This window comes from Lampris incognitus, chromosome 18 (genome assembly GCF_029633865.1).
Source record: "Lampris incognitus isolate fLamInc1 chromosome 18, fLamInc1.hap2, whole genome shotgun sequence".
NCBI classification, from domain to species: domain Eukaryota; kingdom Metazoa; phylum Chordata; class Actinopteri; order Lampriformes; family Lampridae; genus Lampris; species Lampris incognitus.
The window spans coordinates 26,125,468-26,144,583 of record NC_079228.1 but is presented as its reverse complement, the minus strand read 5'-3'; the positions used below and the strand labels follow the sequence as shown (position 1 = coordinate 26,144,583).

General features: G+C 48.3%; 1 protein-coding gene across 1 annotated transcript; it reads right to left on the bottom strand.

Annotated features, from left to right (window-relative positions):
• Positions 1-7,108: 7,108 nt before the first annotated feature.
• On the bottom strand, positions 7,109-18,490 carry tmem170b (transmembrane protein 170B). Its single transcript, XM_056298955.1, has 3 exons — positions 18,319-18,490; positions 9,386-9,556; positions 7,109-7,239 (listed from the first exon to the last, which is right to left on the bottom strand). Exons 1-3 carry the CDS (start codon positions 18,488-18,490, stop codon positions 7,109-7,111), a joined length of 474 nt encoding a protein of 157 aa, XP_056154930.1.
• Between the last annotated feature and the right edge of the window lie 626 nt (positions 18,491-19,116).

Below are 19,116 nucleotides of genomic sequence, written 5' to 3'. Positions count from 1 at the left end.
CAAATGTCAAACCCGGGAGTATGAATACCCAATTGTGTCTAAATCTGAGCTGTCTTTTGTGTTGTCCTGGGCATTATCTGAAAACGTTAAGAATGCCCCGGCCGGGGGCATTACGGCGATGAAACACCCCGTACAGAATGCCCTTCCTGGACATTACACCACCTTATCAACACGCTCCCCTTCCTAGCAACCCATACTTAGACACAGCCCGCCTTTCGATTCTTTAAAACCTGCAGGAACGCACATATTCAGGCAGGTTTTTTGTACTTTTTTTTTCCATCCCAAATTTAGTGCAATGAATGGCTCGCTGCTGTGCCCACTATTATGAAGCCTCCACAGAGAAACCCCCACCCACCCACCCAGAGCTTAGGGTGCAGCAGCAGGGCTCATTCTGTCCATGTGCAGGAGACCAGCCTTGAATGGAGATGACAGATCTGACCCTGACGACAAGGCCACGGACACAGAGGATAATGGTGGACAAAGGCTCCGCGGGCCAGACCGGTGCTGCCTGTCCACGGGCAGAGACTGCAGGCGGCCTTCCCAAAAATAGAAAGCAGCCACACAAGACTCCGATAGTTTTTACCCGCTTTTCAACGTGAGTTAATATATCGGTAACGAGCTCGGGCTTTGGGAACACAGTTGAACTGGACCTCACCTCTCATTCTGATCTTTACTCAACTCACGTCGGTTTTATTTATGTAACCCAAATATCACAAATCACACGTTTGCCTCAGGGGGGCTTTACAGCAACACAAGATCCTGTCCTTAGACCCTCGCATCGGATAAGCAACAACTCCCTAAAAAAGACAACCTTTAACGGGGAGAAAAAAGAGGAAGAAAGCTCAGGGAGAGCAACGGAGGAGGGCTCTCTCTCCCAAGATGGACAACACGCAATGGATGTTGTGTGTACACAACTTACAGAACACAACATTGAAAGAGGATAACACAATTATAATGGACTTATAAAATATATGAAGAATATGATGAGGAGGATGCCAAGCAGTGTCCAGATGCCACCAGAACAGCCCAGCACCTGAGCCACCCGACCGCCGTCACCATGGACACCTGACAGGAGGACAGACTACACACGCACACAGGGGACACCCACATCACACCATTCACATACACAGAAGAAAACATATTAGTCACACATCGGGGAGAGAGAAGGATGCAACACTGGAACAGCATAACAAAATGATCTGGATTTACAAGCTATATTATACAATTGACGAGGGGGATGCCAAGCAGTGTCCAGGTGGCGACCACCATCACCATGGAGACCTGGGAGGAGGACAGACAACACAGGGGAGACTCACGTCACGCCATTCACATACACGGAGGGAGACAGGGAAAGATATTCACACAGGAGCGAGAGAAAGACGTGAGAGAGAACAGCAACTAATTGTAGGTTTAAGGAGAGAAAAAAAAGAGTTTTAAGTTTGGGTTTAAAGGACTCAACAGACTCTGGTGATCTGACGGCAGCAGGCAGGTTGTTCCACAAGTACAGGGCCCGATGGGAAAAGACCCTGTCACCGAGCCCTGTATTTTGAGAGTGGAGAGCTCGAGGTGGAATACATGGTTTAAGGAGATCAGACGGGTAGGATGGGGTAAGCCCATTCAGGACTTTGTAAGTCAGCAGAAGCACCCTGAAGTCTGATCTAACATGGATAGGGAGCCAGTGAAGGGAGGCAAGAATCGGTGTAACATGGTCAGATTTTCTAGCTTAGCTGCAGCATTCTGAACCACCTGAAGACTTTTAGCGCTAGCATGTGGCAGACCTGACAACAGAATATTACAGTAATCAAGTCTGGATGAAACAAATCCATGTGTTGAGTCTCTCCGTCAGCCATGGACAGGAAAGACCGAGTTTTAGTTATGTTAGTCCATCCATCCATCCATTAGCTGAACCGCTTATCCTACTCTCAGGGATGCTGGAGCCTATTCCAGCAGTCATTGGGCGGCAGGTGGGGAGACACCCTGGACAGGCCGCCAGGCCACCACAAAGCGGAGACACACACACACACACACACACACACACACACACACACACACACACACACACACACACACACACACACACACACACACACACACACACACACACACACACACACAAACATTCATACCTAGGGACAATTTAGTTTGGCTGATTCACCCTGACCTACATGTCTTTGGACTGTGGGAGGGAACCCATGCAGACACGGGGAGAACATGCAAACTCCACACAGAGGATGACCCGGGACAACCCACCAAGGTTGGACTACCCGGGGCTCGGACCCAGGACCTTCTTGCTGTGAGACACCACCGTGCCGCCCTAGTTATGTTAGTAAGTGGGAAAAAAACAACAGTTTTGTAAAACTGAACAAATGAGCATATAAGCAGAAGAACGAAAAGGGAATCCTTTTCTAATTCTGGCATTCATAATAAAACATGAATAATCCCCCCCGCCCCTCCTTTACTCCCCAATTGTACTTGGCCAACTACCCCGCTCTTCCCGAGCCATCCCAGTCGCTGCTCCACCTCCTCTGCTGATCCGGGGAGGGCCGCAGACTACCACATGCCTCCTCCGATATATGTGGAGTTGCCAGCCACTTCTTTTACCCCGACAGTGAGGAGTTTCGCCAGGGGGATGTGGTGCGTGGGAGGACCACACTCTTCCCCCCAGTTCCCCCTCCCCCCTGAACAGGCGCCCTGACCCACCAGAGGAGGCGCTAGTACAGCGATCAGGTCACATACCCACATCTGGCTTCCCACCCGCAGACACAGTCAATTGTATCTGTAGGGACGCCCGACCAAGCCGGAGGTAACACGGGGATTCGAACCAGCGATTCCCCCGTGTTAGTAGCCAACAGAATAGACTGCCATGACCACCCGGACGCCCCATAAATAAAATTGTTTGTAAGAAATAAAAACAACACCAACACAGGGATTGCCGGTTTGAATCCCAGTGTTACCTCCGGCGTGGTCAGGACGGCTCGGAAGAGTGGGGTAATTGGCCGGATACAATTGGGGTGAAAGGGGGGGGTGCACAAAAAAAGAAAATAAAAACTGTATAACAGGTTTGCATAGGAGTCATTCTGTATAGTACGTCAGCGGGGTGTGGCTGCACCTGAGTAGCTTTTTGCAGGCAGGCAAGTACTCTGACTTCATCTTTCCCGAGGCACGAGTAATAATCATGCGTTGGAACCGGGAAAGAGGAAATGGGAAGACAGGGAGAAGATTGGAAGAAGAGTGATGGTGGTGGCAGGTAGACAGTAGATGGATGGGGGAGAGCGAGGACGGGGGGGGGGGGGGGATAAATCACTGCAGACTGGATGGACCTCAGCGGCACAGGGTCAAGACTGCTCCCTGCGAATGACTGATGCAGGAAGTGGGGAGACGGCAACGCTTCTCCAAAGATTAAGGCGATTGATGGAGGCCGTAAAAGAAGACGTTCAACACAGCCCGGGCAAATAGAAACAGCACCCCTGAGAGTTTATACTGCAAAACGGTTTTATTTCAACTGACAGTCGAATATGTACACGAGAGCACTTTGTACATAAATAGGCAATAGTTATATAAACAACAGCTGTTGAGCTGGTAGAAAATTAAAAAAGGAGCATATTTTACATTATATACAGGAGCCACTTTGGGGTTTTGTACATCATTGTCTCTTGTTGGATTGTCCCTAATCCATTCACGCGTTTGTCCGAGCTGCGCCGCACATGCAACCACAGGGGGCCTACGGAGGATGGGGGATGCGTCCACGGAGGATATGGGGCATTTGTACAACGGCGGACCGAGGGGGGCAGCATTGGAGCGACATCTACAAGAGACGGGGTCATGAAACGAGGGGGTCTCGCCGCTATGCAGCGACGTCTTAAAAGTCCGGGGGGGATAGTAGCGGTGGATGCTGGGTGTCTCTTTAGGTCCGGCAGAAAACCTCCTGTCACTCATCCCACGTAGTACGCTTCACCGGTCATGGCACAGGCGGCTGATATCCCAAGGCGCGGTCGCCACACCGCGGAGATAAATGCATGTGTGTGAATAGCAAAACACCGTCCAAAAGTTAGCGCGCGTGGGCTGGGGGCTACATTTCAACGTGGTAGGGCGAGGACGCGCTAACCTGAGCAACACGAACCCGTTCGCAGCGATCATTCACTCTTCCGGTGCTTGGCGTTGGCAGAAATGCAGCTCTCAACACCGTGTTACAGGAGATAGAAAGGGGTTTTGTTTTTTGTTTTTTTCTCAATACGCTAATGTAAGACATCGCTCAGTGAGCCGCCGTGTCCGCTTCCCCGCACACGCGGCGGGGGGACAGGGTCACTTCCTTATCATTATTAGGTCCTTGAAACTTTTCGGTCCGCGCTAAAGGAACGCACCTTCATTTGGTCTGCAACGGTCTCATTTCAAACCCTCAAGGAAAGAAAAATAAATTAATAAAAAGGTTATTCCGAGCGGCACTCACATGCACAACCACACAGACGTACGAGTACACCGAATACAGCAACACGACACTCGGATGTCGCGTCTCCTATCAACATATATACGCAGCAGCTGTCCCGACACAGTCTCACACAGATATCAATGCTATGAGAGCAGGTGAGTCATCAGCAGTAGCTCACATTTGGTCCCTGAAATTGATCAAAACATTCACATGGCTAGTACGTCTTCTGTGCAGACAATTCAGTGGGGATAAGAGCTTTCCGATGTCTGATTTCAAGATAAGGATGTCTCTTTTGCTATTATTATTATTATTATTATTATTAACCATAGAGGGGGGTTTGGAAGGCCAACAGTCCCATGAGCAAACAATAATATTAAATAGAAAATATCATGTATCAAAACTCTGTAGTATTTTCAGCATTTTCCCCACAATCATCCTCTTTCCATTTAGGCTACTCACGCTAACTCGTTTCTGTGCAACATCGCCCTCCTGTGTGCTGAGCTGGTACTGAAGGTGAGCGGCGTCAGTTACATAACTCATAAAAAATCCATGGCAGGGTTTTTGCACTAACGTTTTGAAAGCACACACGTAGCTCAAGAATATTGTATTGATCCTCTGCAAACTGCAGAGCCACTACAGTATCATCGGTACGTACCACGGTACTGGGGGACAATTTGACGCGTATGTCCTTGTGCAAAACAATATTTTTCCAAACTGAAGTGACGAAGCTAATTCTCGACGATGATTACAATCAAAACGATCAATGGGTTGAAAAAAAAGAGAAAATAAAGCTTATGAGAGATACTTTGGCATTATACCCCAACACCCTCATCCCTTTCTCTGGATCCGGTGCAGTGGACTGGTTCATTATAATAAATCCTAATCGGCCAGCCAGAGAAAGTGTTACGCCGTTGAGAACATTTGCAGGCCGCCTGGCAGGGTAGTTAACGTTTCAAATAAATAAAAGATAAAGGTTAAAAGAATCAGTGTGCCTTGCTATTCTATAGCTCGGGAGTTCACAACTCAAACTAATGTACCAGCTAGATAATTCCTATGTACAGTAGCTTGTTAATAAAGTAGGTTCAGACTGAAAACATTCATCGTGGAAGATTGCATACAGTATGCTTGACTCAGTGACACTGGCAATGCAGTCTTTTGAAACCCAAAACCCCCCATAAAGCCACGTATACAGGATTTATAACGGGGCACACGGGAACAGTATCATCACCTGTCGTGCTAAAACAAGGCAGGTCAGTTTTCAGTGCAAAATGCAAAGCTAGATTTAAGGAACATGTGCTAAACTAACGGGGGGGAAGAGATGGCTCTCCATGGGGGGGATTACAGCAGTGTGTACGATGTTAACAACACTCTGGCACACCGGAGAGGGGTGGATCTCAAACCCTATGCGGTAAATCTGCACTAGAAGACAGAATGAAGTCAGATCTATCTCTAACGCAGGGGACCGGATCCCTTTTTGTTGCAGTCGGCATCGACGCCCCCTTCTGTAAACCTGAACATGGGAGATGTGAATTTGACCCAACACTGACCAGACCTGAATGAAACTGCTTGAGGTAAATCCGACCAGGTGTAAAAAATGTCCCATGTTTGCAGTGCTACAGGCTTCTTAACTGTGTTTTGGCCTTCCCCTGTCGTATTCAGGTCTGTGGTGAGAGCAGTTCTTGGCACAAACTCATAGAATATTACAATGATGCAAAAAAAACACAAAGAGGGTGCTGGCTATTGAGTCCATAACTTTTAAATATCTACTGATTTTTACCACTTAGGCCTTAATTTTTTATCTACTCAGGGTTGCTTCCAACGTTGAAAAAGTGCAAATTCAAAGCCACACATCGCAATGAAGTAGGTTCGTGTAGTTGGACTGCGGCAGAGTCCAAACAACTCGAGGGAAAGTAATCATCGCAATTATCCGTCATCGACAGTTGAGAGGACCTGGTCGGCGAGGTTAACCTTAATACTGAAAATGTACTTATGCTGATGACCGCTAATGGATGGTCACACTTGTGAACCTTCAACACTCAACTTTTGTTCAAACATCGGCACCTAAAGTGCATTTTGATAATCTCAGGACCATGAGATTATCATAAATAATTACAGGTCATCACTTTTGTTTCACTTTTGCTTTAAAAAAAAAAGGCTTCCCTGCAAGTGCAGTGGAAAGCCTTCAAGAGTCAGTGGAGGAGGCCACAAAGGCATCTGGATGTCCCAGAGAGGGCCGTTGGCACAATGACAGAGAACTGACAGGACTCTGGAGACATCCACAACATGGCTTTCAGTCCAGGATGTGGCATTAATGGACAAAGGCTGAGGATGTTGCCTTCTCGCGCAACTAGCGCTGCTCCGTGTCATGGCGAGGAGAGGCCTGCCTCAAGTTCCCTCTGAACTGCAGTGAGGGGCTCTAGTGATTGTAGCAGTAACAGTGCAGAAACACTAGGGGGCTTCATCTTTCATCCAGCTCCCAAAAGTCCAGAGTGTTTCCTTTTTTATTTTTATTTTTTTCCAGCCCACACATCAGACCAAGACTTTGATGCTCTTGAACATGAGCAACCGCAAGTCCTTCGCTGGCTCCATCCGTTCCCTGTCCTCACATTTTCCTCTCTCTTCTTCTTTATCTGTCTGGTGATTCGTCAGCAAGTCAGTCCATGTGGTCGACCTGTGCGTGCCTCACAGAGTGGCCAGGACGCGTGAGAAGGATATGATGACGGCGAGGGTGGTCTGGCCCACGCCAAACACCAGAGCCTGCAGGGGGGCCATGTCCTTCCCCGCCACACGGTACACCCCTGCCACAGCTGCGCCTGCGGGGTGGACACACATCACAGCATGAACAAACACCAAGTAGACAGATGGGTGCACACGCAAATATGCCAGTATGTCAAGGACTCATCACACCATGGATGAACACTATTGGTTTATAATGAGAGCACCAATACCCTTTACCCTCCCTCCTTTCATCAGTGCAGCTGCTACCAAGTATTCTGGACAAAAGTGAATCTGGTATGTTTGTCATGAGGAGTCCATCCATCCATCCATCCATTATCCATCCATCCATTATCCAAACCGCTTATCCTTCTCTCAGGGTCATGGGAATGCTGGAGCCTATCCCAGCAGTCATTGGGCAGCAGGCAGGGAGACACACTGGACAGGCCACCAGTCCATCGCAGGGCCCATACCCATACACACACACACACACACACACACACACACACACACACACACACACACACACACACACACCTAGGGACAATTTAGTATGGTTGATTCACCTGACCTACATGTCTTTGGACTGTGGGAGGAAACCAGAGCACCTGGAGGAAACCCACACACACACAGGGAGAACATGCAAACTCCACACAGAGGACGACCCGGGATGACCCCCAAGGTTGGACTACCCCGGGGCTCGAACCCAGGACCACACTAACCACTGCACCACCGTGCCGCCATGAGGAGTCTTCATGTAAAAATTGCAAATTTCGACGCTGAAAGAGAGTGGCCCAGTGTTGGTTTAACAAATAACAATTATGTTAGGTTGAAATGTTAATTCGCAGACACAGAATGACTTCTTCCCTTTTAGCCTAACCTGAAACATGGCCGTCGCCCTGCAGAGCCCATCTCGTGCACACGCGGGGCATGCACACAGTCAATAGTCTGCTCTATCTGCTTGCTACACATTAATAATAAAGTGCCTCTCTATTTTGGGACCGGCTTGCATCTGTGATTGAGAGTGATTCATTCAGCTGTGCCCTAAAGAGCTTCAGCCCTACGCTCAGAGAGATTTAGGACTATTTACACACCCGACGACCCCGCTGTCACAGTGGCTGAACTGTTATTAAAGACAACGTCGGGCCGAGTGTCTTGAGAATGTGTCAGCGCAAAATAATGGAGTTGGGGTGAGACAAATGGATGGATACGTCCGGATCAATAAAGGAAGGAGTCCAGACAGAGAGGCTGCCGAACAGGCCAGCATGTGTCTGACTACAGACACAGGTAGGCATGGACACAGGCACAGGAAAGGCCGACCCAAGTTCCCCTGCTGCAAAAGCAGAAACTGTTCAAGTAGCAGGAAAAGCCTCATGCTTTTCATTCTTTTTTCTTTCTTTTTTTCCCCTGCTCTCTTTCTCTCTCAGCCTCTCTCTCTAAGTTCACTCCTGTCTTGCTGTAACATCACATGGTGGTAAATGTGGTGACGTTGGCCAACAAAGAAGAAAAAGTGTGGCATAGGGTCAGGTGGAGTTGAGGATGTTGTGGTGTTTGAGATTGTGTGTGTGTGTGTGTGTGTGTGTGTGTGTGTGTGTGTGTGTGTGTGTGTGTGTGTGTGTATACCAGGCTTTTCTATCCTAATGGGGGGACATTCAAAAACCTGAAACCACCTACCTTGTGGGGACATTTTATGGGTTCCCATAAGGAAAAGGGTCTATTTTAGGGTTAGGGCTTGGGTTTAGGGTTAAAGTTAGAATTAGGGTTAGGTTAAGGTAAAGGTTAGGGTAAGGGTTACGTTTAGGCTGGTGTTGACCTGGGAGGACACAGCAACCAACAGGGAGACCTGGAGGAAACTTGTCCGGGAAGGAGCTGCACTATATAATAATGATCTCCGCCGTGCTACGGAAGACAAGCGCACACTCGGAAGGAGGGAGTTTCCACCAAAAAGGCCCAAACCAATCCCACGACTACCACTGCCCACCCCTGCCCACACTGCACCAAAATATGCGGCTCCAGGATCGGCCTCTTCACCCACCTGAAGACCCACAAGGACCAAGAAGGACAGTCATACTTGATCCCGAGTGACCACCGATGATGATGATGATGATGATGATGATGATGATGATGATGATGATAAGTTTAGGCATGTAAGTTATGATGGTTAAGGTTAGGGAATGAATGTAGTCAGTGAGGGGTCCCCACAAGTATAGGGTGACAATGTGGGGCGTGTGTGTGTGTGCTTACTTGTGACCACTGCTCCGGAGAGGGAGGCCAGGAATCCCACGCTGACCAGCACCAGGGTGATGAGACGGCCCCTCCTGTGGCGCTGCAGCATCACTAGCATGAGCAGCCCAACCGCCCCGTGGACAAAGAGCGAGGAAAAGAGACACCACAGGAACACCCAGTACCACATCTCTGACGGGGAGAGAGGAAGCACAGGACAGACGAGCGGGTCGGTGAGATACGGCCTGCGGTGAGCAAATGAAGCTACACAGCATCTTTATGCATGCTCAGTAATCCTGGTAAGAAAATCAGAGAGGTAAATCGGTTCATCTGGACACAGTGTTTATTGAGAGAAACGTTTCATCACTCATCTAAGTGACCTCTTCAGTCTCAACTGACTGCAGGTATCCCCACCCTTATACACAATACAGTGGCATAACAACCAAATGATAGGTTTCATATGCAAATTGTCATGTCCCTTAACTAGAGTTACAATGGCCATGTGTGCTATTCACCGAGGATTGGTGAATAGTTGCAATCACAGCATTGTAAGATGGCAACAGATGTACTCTTACCCCCCCCCCTCCCCTCAGTTCAAGGATGGTCGTTCCCTCTTCACAGATGGCCTCTTTGACTCTGACTGAAGAGGTCACTTAGATGAATGACGACGCGTTCCTCTCTCAATAAACCTTGTGTCCCGATGAACTGATTCAACTTTCTGTGAAGTTATACGGCGTCAACGTTTTTCAAGAGTTTCTGACTAAACAGACGGTTGATCCGTCAGCTCAGATTCCAGAGGCCCTGAGAGATGCAGCGCACAGTGAGAAGTGTGCACGCATCACATACTGGAAGGTGGTCACTGGTCAGGCTTGGCTTCAAACCAGTAACCTTGGTCGGGATAGGATGAAACAAAATTCACTGAGCCACGAGACATTGGGTCATTGCTTCAGCAAAGAATAAGATGCAGACGGCAAAGCAATGAAATCTATACAAAAACATACATATACATATATATATATATATATATATATATATATATATATATATATATATATACAACATTCATGTCATGCCAGTGCAGAGTTCCCATTTTTCGGAGAAAATTCCCGCTGAGCTGATGACTGACAGATGAGATGTTTGCAGTTTACAAAGAAAGACACTGTGGTTCAAAAAGATAAGTGATAACAGATCTGCAGGCAGAAATTGCAATCATAAATGTCCGTGTGGGGGGAAAGGTTTCAACCTACAACAACTATAATTTCTGTGAAAGGCTCATCAAAAAGGCAGCTGAGCATGAATCATGAGGTGAATAGCCGATAATACAACTCAGATTTTGGTCCGCAGTGAGACTACAGCAGAGAGGAGCAATTGTGAGCCAGAGATCAGAGTAGCATAAAATTAATGCGTATATTTTCTGAAAGAATACCTAGCATGAGCATTTCTTTAGGATTATACAGCATTTAAAATAATAAAATTGACCTGCTGGGCCCGGGGGGGGGGGGGGGCTAGGGACAATCCATTGCTGAACCACCAAAATGTACTAACCACACTCTCATCTTTTGATTACCACTGCTGAAACAAAACAAAAAAATGCTGATGTTGCATCAACAAAACCCAAATCCCCAATAATTGCTCGATTGTATGATGATCTCCAACAAAAAGCATTTGTTATCGCTGAAAAAACACACCAGAGAGACCCCAATTCAAGTTGTCTCCTTGTCTTCATTCCTCTCCCCCTCCCCCTTTTTCGCTGGGCTGCAGGCTCTCAGAGACGGGCTTTGCATAAAGAGCCCTGTCCTCATCACACTTAGCCAGCGAGGGGCCTTACTTGGCACCGCTGGCACAGCCAAGAAGGGAAAGCCAGTTGGCCAGGAGAATATCCTAGATGAACAAAGACACAGTGTCATAGATGTGAAGCACAACTGTTGTGTGTCTTTGTTGTGAGCAGAACTATACAGGATCACTGTCCTCAGTTTGCAAATGGAAGTTGGTCCAGTATGGACCGTGCATTTTGCATGGAGTAGCTGACGTTACATATTATTTACATCATACCCTGATTATTGGATGCTTAACGCTGACATTATAGAATAGATGCTTTTGCACCGGTTCAACGGAGCTACAGTTAGCGCATCTGAATCATGGTTTTAGCTAACCAACAACCCCGAAAATCAAAGGATCCAAGGATCCATGCATCCAATATCCAAGCCGCCTATCCGAATTTGGGTCGTGAGATGCTGGAGCCTATCCCAGCAGTCACTGGGGGGCAGGCGGGGAGACACCCTGGACAGGCCACCAGTCCATCACGGGGCCGACACAGTCACACCTAGGGACAATTTAGTATGGCTGATTCACCTGACCTACATGTCTTTGGACTGTGGGAGCAAACCAGAGCACCCGGAGGAAACCCACGCAGACACGGGGAGAACATACAAATTCCACACAGAGGATGACCTGGGATGACCCCAAGGTTGGACAACCCGTGAGGCGACCGCGCTAACCACTGCACCACTGTGCCGCCCTGGATCCAAGGATTGATTATCAAGAATGATTTATTTGAACATGTTAAAGATAAAAGAGAACACCTTACTTGCATCTCTGTTGACGGTGTTTCTGTGAAATCCTACCTTGAATGAAATTGCATGGATAATACCAAGTGACAGAATGTGAGGGAGTGGCAAAGACTGAATGATGGTGGGGGTGCAGAGAAAATTTATTTTGCCAATTGTATTACCAATGCTGATTATAATGTGAATAAAAAAAACACAACATCTTTGACAGCATACATTTTTTTGAAGCTCTACCAAACATTTTTGCAAGGGTCACCACCCTCACACCCCTCCGGATCTATGCAGTTGGTACAACTAACAGGAGACTCGTCAGTCTGTGAGTGAGATTGAAGCCAGATTGATGAAGCTGTTCACATCTGAAAAAAAAGCAAGGTTGACCCCGGACGGCACTGGGGGGCTAAGAACGACCATCAAGCAGAATGTCAGGTAGAAGACCAAGGGATTTGTAGCACAGTCCTTGGACACCGACAAGAAATGTGACACCAGTCTGCAAATAAAATATTTGCCAGAGTTGTGAAAGACAGATAGGCCCCACTCAGTTCCAGAGTACTTTTCAATATGAACTTGGCCTCGAAGCAACTCTTTAACATATCTATTTATCCCTGTTGGTCCACAATCCGCTCAATGCCTGCCTCCAGTATTGATCCGGCCATCAGCTGTCAAGCCAGGCTGACAGAGATGTGACAGCACAGCAACACAACGGCTCTTTGTTCACAGTGAGTTCCCCTATCCATTCACCACCATCTTCCTCTCACCCCCACCCGTCTAGGAGAGCGAAGAGAGCAGAGCAATATACAGGATGGGATGACGAACAGGGGGCAGGCAGAGACCGAAACGGAAAACAGCTGGTCACAAGAAAAGGAATGACGGACTGCAGGGCTGGATGATATTGGAAAAAATTGACTGCAATATCTTTGGGGTGTTTTTTGTGATAAATATTGTGATATTAAAGTGGAATAGGAGTTAATCTGACCAGCTATGTGGCTTTAAACTCCAATCACTCCATTTGGAAAGAAGTTGTAAGGCAGTTGTTCAACTCTGGTTGACTCAATATGACACCTTTGCAATCAGTTAATACTGACCCATCACTCAGGGCTAGTTCATAATAAACACATTATCTATTATGCCATTTTGTGACAGGGAGCTCGTCAGTGAATCGGCGACAGCCGGATGGAGTCCAGAAAGGCTTCAGGAGATTATTGCAGGCGTCATCGCTGTCCTCCAATTCACAATGTAACGTTACACTTGAGGTTGCAAACATCGAAATTACAAACATCTTCTGAACAGCCAAAATTAGAAAAGTAATGAGCAGCAGTTATACGTCGGTCTCCTGAGTGTATTTTAGTAAATAAATAAAATAACTAGAACCACAAACCTCTTTTCAATGGCCTTGCTCATGTTCTTTTTCTACCAAGCGGTAAAAATGTGTTGTAACTTGGCGTGACTGATGAGCTGAAACTGCCTTACATTCTGTCCATCCCTTCCCAATGTGACTACTGTACATGTTTGTGTGTGTGCATTGTGATGTCGACGCTGAAAAGATGTGTTGTCCAGCCCTAACAAGCAGAAAGACAGAGCAACGCTGAGACGGGGTCAAAGTCAGGTAAACACAGAGAGAGAGAGAGAGAGAGAGAGAGAGAGAGAGAGAGAGAGAGAGAGAGAGATGGAGAGAGAGAGAGAGAGAGAGAGAGAGAGAGAGAGAGAGAGAGAGAGAGAGAGAGAGAGAGAGAGAGAGAGACAGAGAGACAGAGAGACAGAGAGACAGACAGACAGACAGACAGACAGACAGACAGACAGACAGACAGACAGACAGACAGGGAGACGTAGGCAGGGACAGTTATGATACATGACGGGGAGACGGATGCGGAGACAGTCAGGACGACAGCCAATAGACAAACAGGCAGAAATAAGTAAACAGTTGAGACAGGCGAGACAAAAGATGCACATAGAGACAGAGACAGGGGGGACAGGGAGACAGGGAGTAAACAGCATTCTAGCCAACTCTTTATGGATGCAACCCAGGCTCCGGGCTACACAGGCCGCCAAGCATAAGGCTGTATGGATTTACAGGACGCTCTGCACAGGAATAAATGGGTGCACAGGGGGACAAGTCCATCAAGACTTACCTCTGTCACATCCCATGAACAATGTGGGTGGCACCACTCCCTGAATGGGCCTGCTAACGGGACAGAGGACTGAAAGACTAGCATGCATATGTGTCTTCCTACACTGGTGTGTGTGCACGCCTGTGTGTGTGTTTGCATAAGGCAGATGAGGGCGGGTTAGTGACTGGCAAACAGGACGCAGCTAGAAGAGCTGTCTGTTGCTCAAGCACTGTGGCATGTTCAGAGATATTACCAAGTAGACGCCCACAGTCGGAGGACAGCATTAATTTCTACTAATCCCCGACTACGGTCCTAAATCTTTGTCAGCACAGCAGCTTTAGGGCTGGCGCATGAACACAAAGCATAAAAGAGGAGGGAATTATCTTCCCACAGCGCCGTGATAAGAGGTCAAAGTTTCCACGCAACCGGAGCCCTGATAAACCATTTGCAGAGGACAAACGGTCAAAGTAGCAAGGTTGTAGGGACCAGAGGCCCCACGCCAGAGAGGGAGATCAGCGGGTGGTGCAGAGCTTATGAGGCTACGACCTCACCCGTCCGCCAGGTTCAGGAGGCACACTGATAACTCTGTCTCCTGCATGGAGGAGAGAGGAAGAGAAAATAAAAGGGAGAAAGGATATTGGTGGCTGGAAGTGAAATACTCCAGATAATGAAAAAGGTCTGAGCGAGACCTCGTCCCTTAGCAAAGCTGAAAGTTGTTAGCTTGCTCCCAGTTTTCAACACAAGTGCGTTCGACACGCAACTTTTGAAGCGACAACTCGAACAGCAAAGCAAACCTGTGACGGTGATGAAGAGAAGAGATAAGAAAAGTAAAACAAAAGAGATGGCTGATAAATAAACGATATGGTAGTGAAAGGGGCCCAAAAGCAGACTATGCCAGATATCTGGTCAAAGTTCGGCGAGGCAGGGCAACCGGGTGGTGTGGCGGTCTATTCCGTTGTCTACCAACACGGGGATCGCCGCTTCAAATCCCCGTGTTACCACCAGCTTGGTCGGGCGTCCCTACAGACACAATTGGCCGTGTCTGCGGGTGGGAAGCCGGACGCGGGTGTGTCCTGGTCGCTGCACTAGCGCCTCCTCTCGTCGGTCGGGGCGCCTTTTCGGGGGGGAAGGGGAACTGGGGGGAGTAGTGTGATCCTCCCACGCACTACGTCCCCCTGGCGAAATTGTCAGGTGAAAAGACGCGGCTGGCGACTCCACATGTATCGGGAGTAGTCTGCAGCCCTCCCCGGATCGGCAGAAGGGGTGGAGCACCAACCGGGACGGCTCAGAAGAGTGGGGTTTGTTGGCCAAAAATACAATCGGGGAGAAAATAATAAAAACGAAAAACTTCGGCAAAGCACATTCTGTTAATTCTGACGTCTCCGTGTGTAAGATGTGTGACTAACATCATACAATGAGCGAGTTGCAGGATGTGATGTTGTGCATGGTGCGGTACAGTCGGTGCCTGGCTATCCTGTCATGTGTGTGAAGCAGAAAAGAAATGTATTTTAGGTTTGCAGAAGAACTTGAAGTGAAACTGCTGCTCGAGCATGAAATATAAACAGGAAACCCATTTGTTAACAGAGAGCTCTGGGGCATAAAAAGGAGTTCAAAGGTCATCCATAGCCAAAAATATACTATATTCTGCTTCATGAGTCTTGCTCTTGCTTGTCTGAGGCCAACATATCATCGAGTGACCTCGCTAAATGTTTGATGTGGTGCCCAGCCTCAAAATTATACAGGGTTTTATTCTAACCAAACATTAAACCAGCTAATTCATGTCATCTTCCACTCCAGAGGAGGGACTATCTAGTGAAATCTGGCTACGGTAGCGGAAACCTGCAAACTCCTGCACCTCCATGGCACTTAGTTGGGAACCTGGGCTTTCATAGGGCTATAGGAATCGGCAGGTACCTTTCAATCTGACATAACAGTATTTTTTTGGGGGGGGGGGGATTTCCCCCTTTTTCTCCCCAATTGTACCCGGCCAATTACCCCACTCTTCCGAGCTGTCCCAGTCGCTGCGCCACCCCCTCTGCCGATCCAGGGAGGGCTGCAGACTACCACATGCTTCCTCCAATACATATGGAATCGCCAGCCGCATCTTTTCACCTGATAGTGAGTTTCGCCGGGAGGACGTAGCGCGTGGGAGGATCACGCTATTCCCCCCAGTCCCCCCCCCCGAACAGGCGCCCCAACCGACCAGAGGAGGCGCTAGTGCAGCGACCAGGACACACACACACATCCGGCTTCCCACCCGCAGACACGGCCAATTGTGTCTGTAGGAACACCTGACCAAGCCGGGGATAACACGGGGATTCGAACCGGTGATCCCCGTGCTGGTAGGAACATAACAATATTTTAGTGCTGATTTGATACACGCTGCGATTTTTCTAATTTCAGGATGTTATAAATATCGGCGACTTGATATTACGATTTTTTTTCAGGCTCCGTTCTCTCTTACCTGCAGTAAAACAACAAAACCATCTAAAGCTAATGTGCAAAACATGCATAGCATCTAAGACACGTGTAATAAAGGCTTCACACATGAGCACTGTGTTTCCCAGAGCAAACATTTGCACATTCAAATTCAAACATGCAGAGATGTAGAAATGATTACGCCAATCCCCTCCACAGCATCCGTTCAGTGTGCTTCAACACCGCAATAAAGGGGAAACGCTGTGATATCGAACTCGCCACGCCTCAGTATCACAATCTTGCACCGAATGGACCCCCCACCACCGCTACTCTGTCCTAAGGGGCTGCTTCTAACCTGGTGGGGTAACTAAGCGGGCGAGGGGATCAGGTGCGAGTTTAATAGGCCGTGCCGACTCCTCGTGTACCCTTTTTGTGCCGTGCGCTATTAGATGTTGTAACTGTTTCCGTAAACTTCAACATGAGCATCAGCATCCTGTCGAGTCAGCAACATTCACAACCTCCTGCCTTGTTTTTTTCTCTTTTTTCTGCTCGGTGTATTCCCCAACACAGGATGCCGACTCAGTCTCATAAAACGACTTGTTGCCATGTCAGCTACGTCTGCTTTTCCTTTTCGCTCGTTCTGTGGGTTGAAATTCGAGATATGAGTGAAAACAGCTTATCTTGTGTTTATGTGACAAGACCAATTCCTGTTGCTCTTTTCCACAGTGCATTATTTCCCCCCCGAACTGACCTAATCCTTGCTGCATTTCTGCCTGAGAGCATGCAAATAATACAATATTTTCAGCACAGTGCTTTTTTTTTTAATGGTGGTCAGCAGTTTTGTTGTGTCATGGTGTAAATGTGAGAAAGGTATGGCCTGCATAGCAAGCACCTGGCCACTGTCTGTACCGGTAGTGAAAGCCAACCTTTGCTAGTTTCAACAGCAGTGAGCCTGGTTAGTTGAAGACTATTTCAGAAGATCACAAACGCAAACCAATACTTCTATAAAGGCTTGCTATACAATTAAAACTACAGTAATAAGGTCACGGATTGCCTTCATACCACGGTCATTACACTATCCTCTCTAGAATCATTCTCGTTATCCCCTCATCTCACCCCATAATCATCGTCCTCATCATCATCTGGATTCTAGACAAACCTCCGGTAGACACAAGACCAATTTGGTGTTGGAGATTCCTCCATGATTACACAGATTACTCGACTGCAAGACAAAATAAGGGGGGCCGGGACTGAATCTGAGATGACACCAGTTCATCGGCTGAGCCGAGCTAATTTGAGCAGCAGGAAAATTAATTAGTGTTGTAATGTCATTCATTTCATTAACTGGCTCCACACACATGGGCGGAGGAGTGGAACTGTTGTGGGCCAGCGTCACATCTTCATAGAGGTGTGGGGGACCGTGGTGGTAAAGATGCCTCTTGAAATAGGAGCCTGTCTGCTTTCATATCATGGATCACGCAAATTGACATTAGATCTTATCCATATCTGTTTATGCCATTTTAAACGTGTCATGCATGTTTGTATTGTAGTAAGTGGTAGCCTATACGTGTAACCGTTACCTGAGTGTATATGCATACATGTAAGTGTGTATGGAGATGAACTTGTGATTTGATGTTTGGAGGTGAAGTTGTATATTGATGAGGCTCTGTCTGTCTGTCTGTCTGTCTGTCTGTCTGTCTGTCTGTCTAAAACGGACCAGCAACCGTGCCCCGGTGATTGGCTCCAACTGTACAGTCGGTTAACACAGCTACTGTATGTCGATGACTTCTGGTTTAACCACACTGCACACACGCAACGCCAAACACAGAAAGAAAAAAAAAGCCCCGGTAGTAATTCTGCATACCTGTGAAGTGCTGCAGCGTCGTGCCTTGCACCCAGAGGCTCAGCACTTGCTGCACCGACAGATTAACAGAGTAATCCCTGTCCGTGCTCATGTTTCTGCTTCCGCCGCCGCCGCCGCCCGGGTTCTCGCCCCTCTTTAGCAAATGGCTGTACGTGGCCTTAGACGAAGACATGGAGGAGACCGGGGTGGCATGAGGCGGCTTTCCCCCGGCGCACCTCTCCTCTACCGGTGCCTCTGTTTGGGTTTGACGTCCGTTTCCGCTCGGGGAAGGGCAAGTCCGCCGGCCGCTCGGTTCATTCTCGCTGCTCGCTGCACGGAGGCCATGATGGGGACGGCGCACGCGCGCGCGCGCGCTCACACTCTCACTCTCTCTCTCGCTCTTACACACACACGCGCGCGCGCGCGCGCGGGTCGTCCTACATCGGCTCGCCTCGCTGCATAAACCCCTTAAAGGGACCGTCGCCTCTTGCTTCAGACCGGGACTTCACACAGAAACGATAATACGGCGACGAGTTTCCCCCCCCCCAACACCGAGGACGTTATGAATGGGGGGGGGGGGACAAAAGTCGAGACGGCGACGTGACGTTTTTTGTCTGCGCGGAAATGGCGCGTAATCGTCTCGGCTAAACTGTGCGCAGCATGTTGCCATCATCACCGGGTCGTCCATTAGCACCGCTCACATGGGCTCTCTCTAGTCTAGTTGATGCTTTTGTGATCAGGGTTAAAAAAAAGCGATGGTGAGGGCCATTCATACCCGTGGTCTACAATCAGGGCGTTGGCCGTGGCGGATGGACGGAC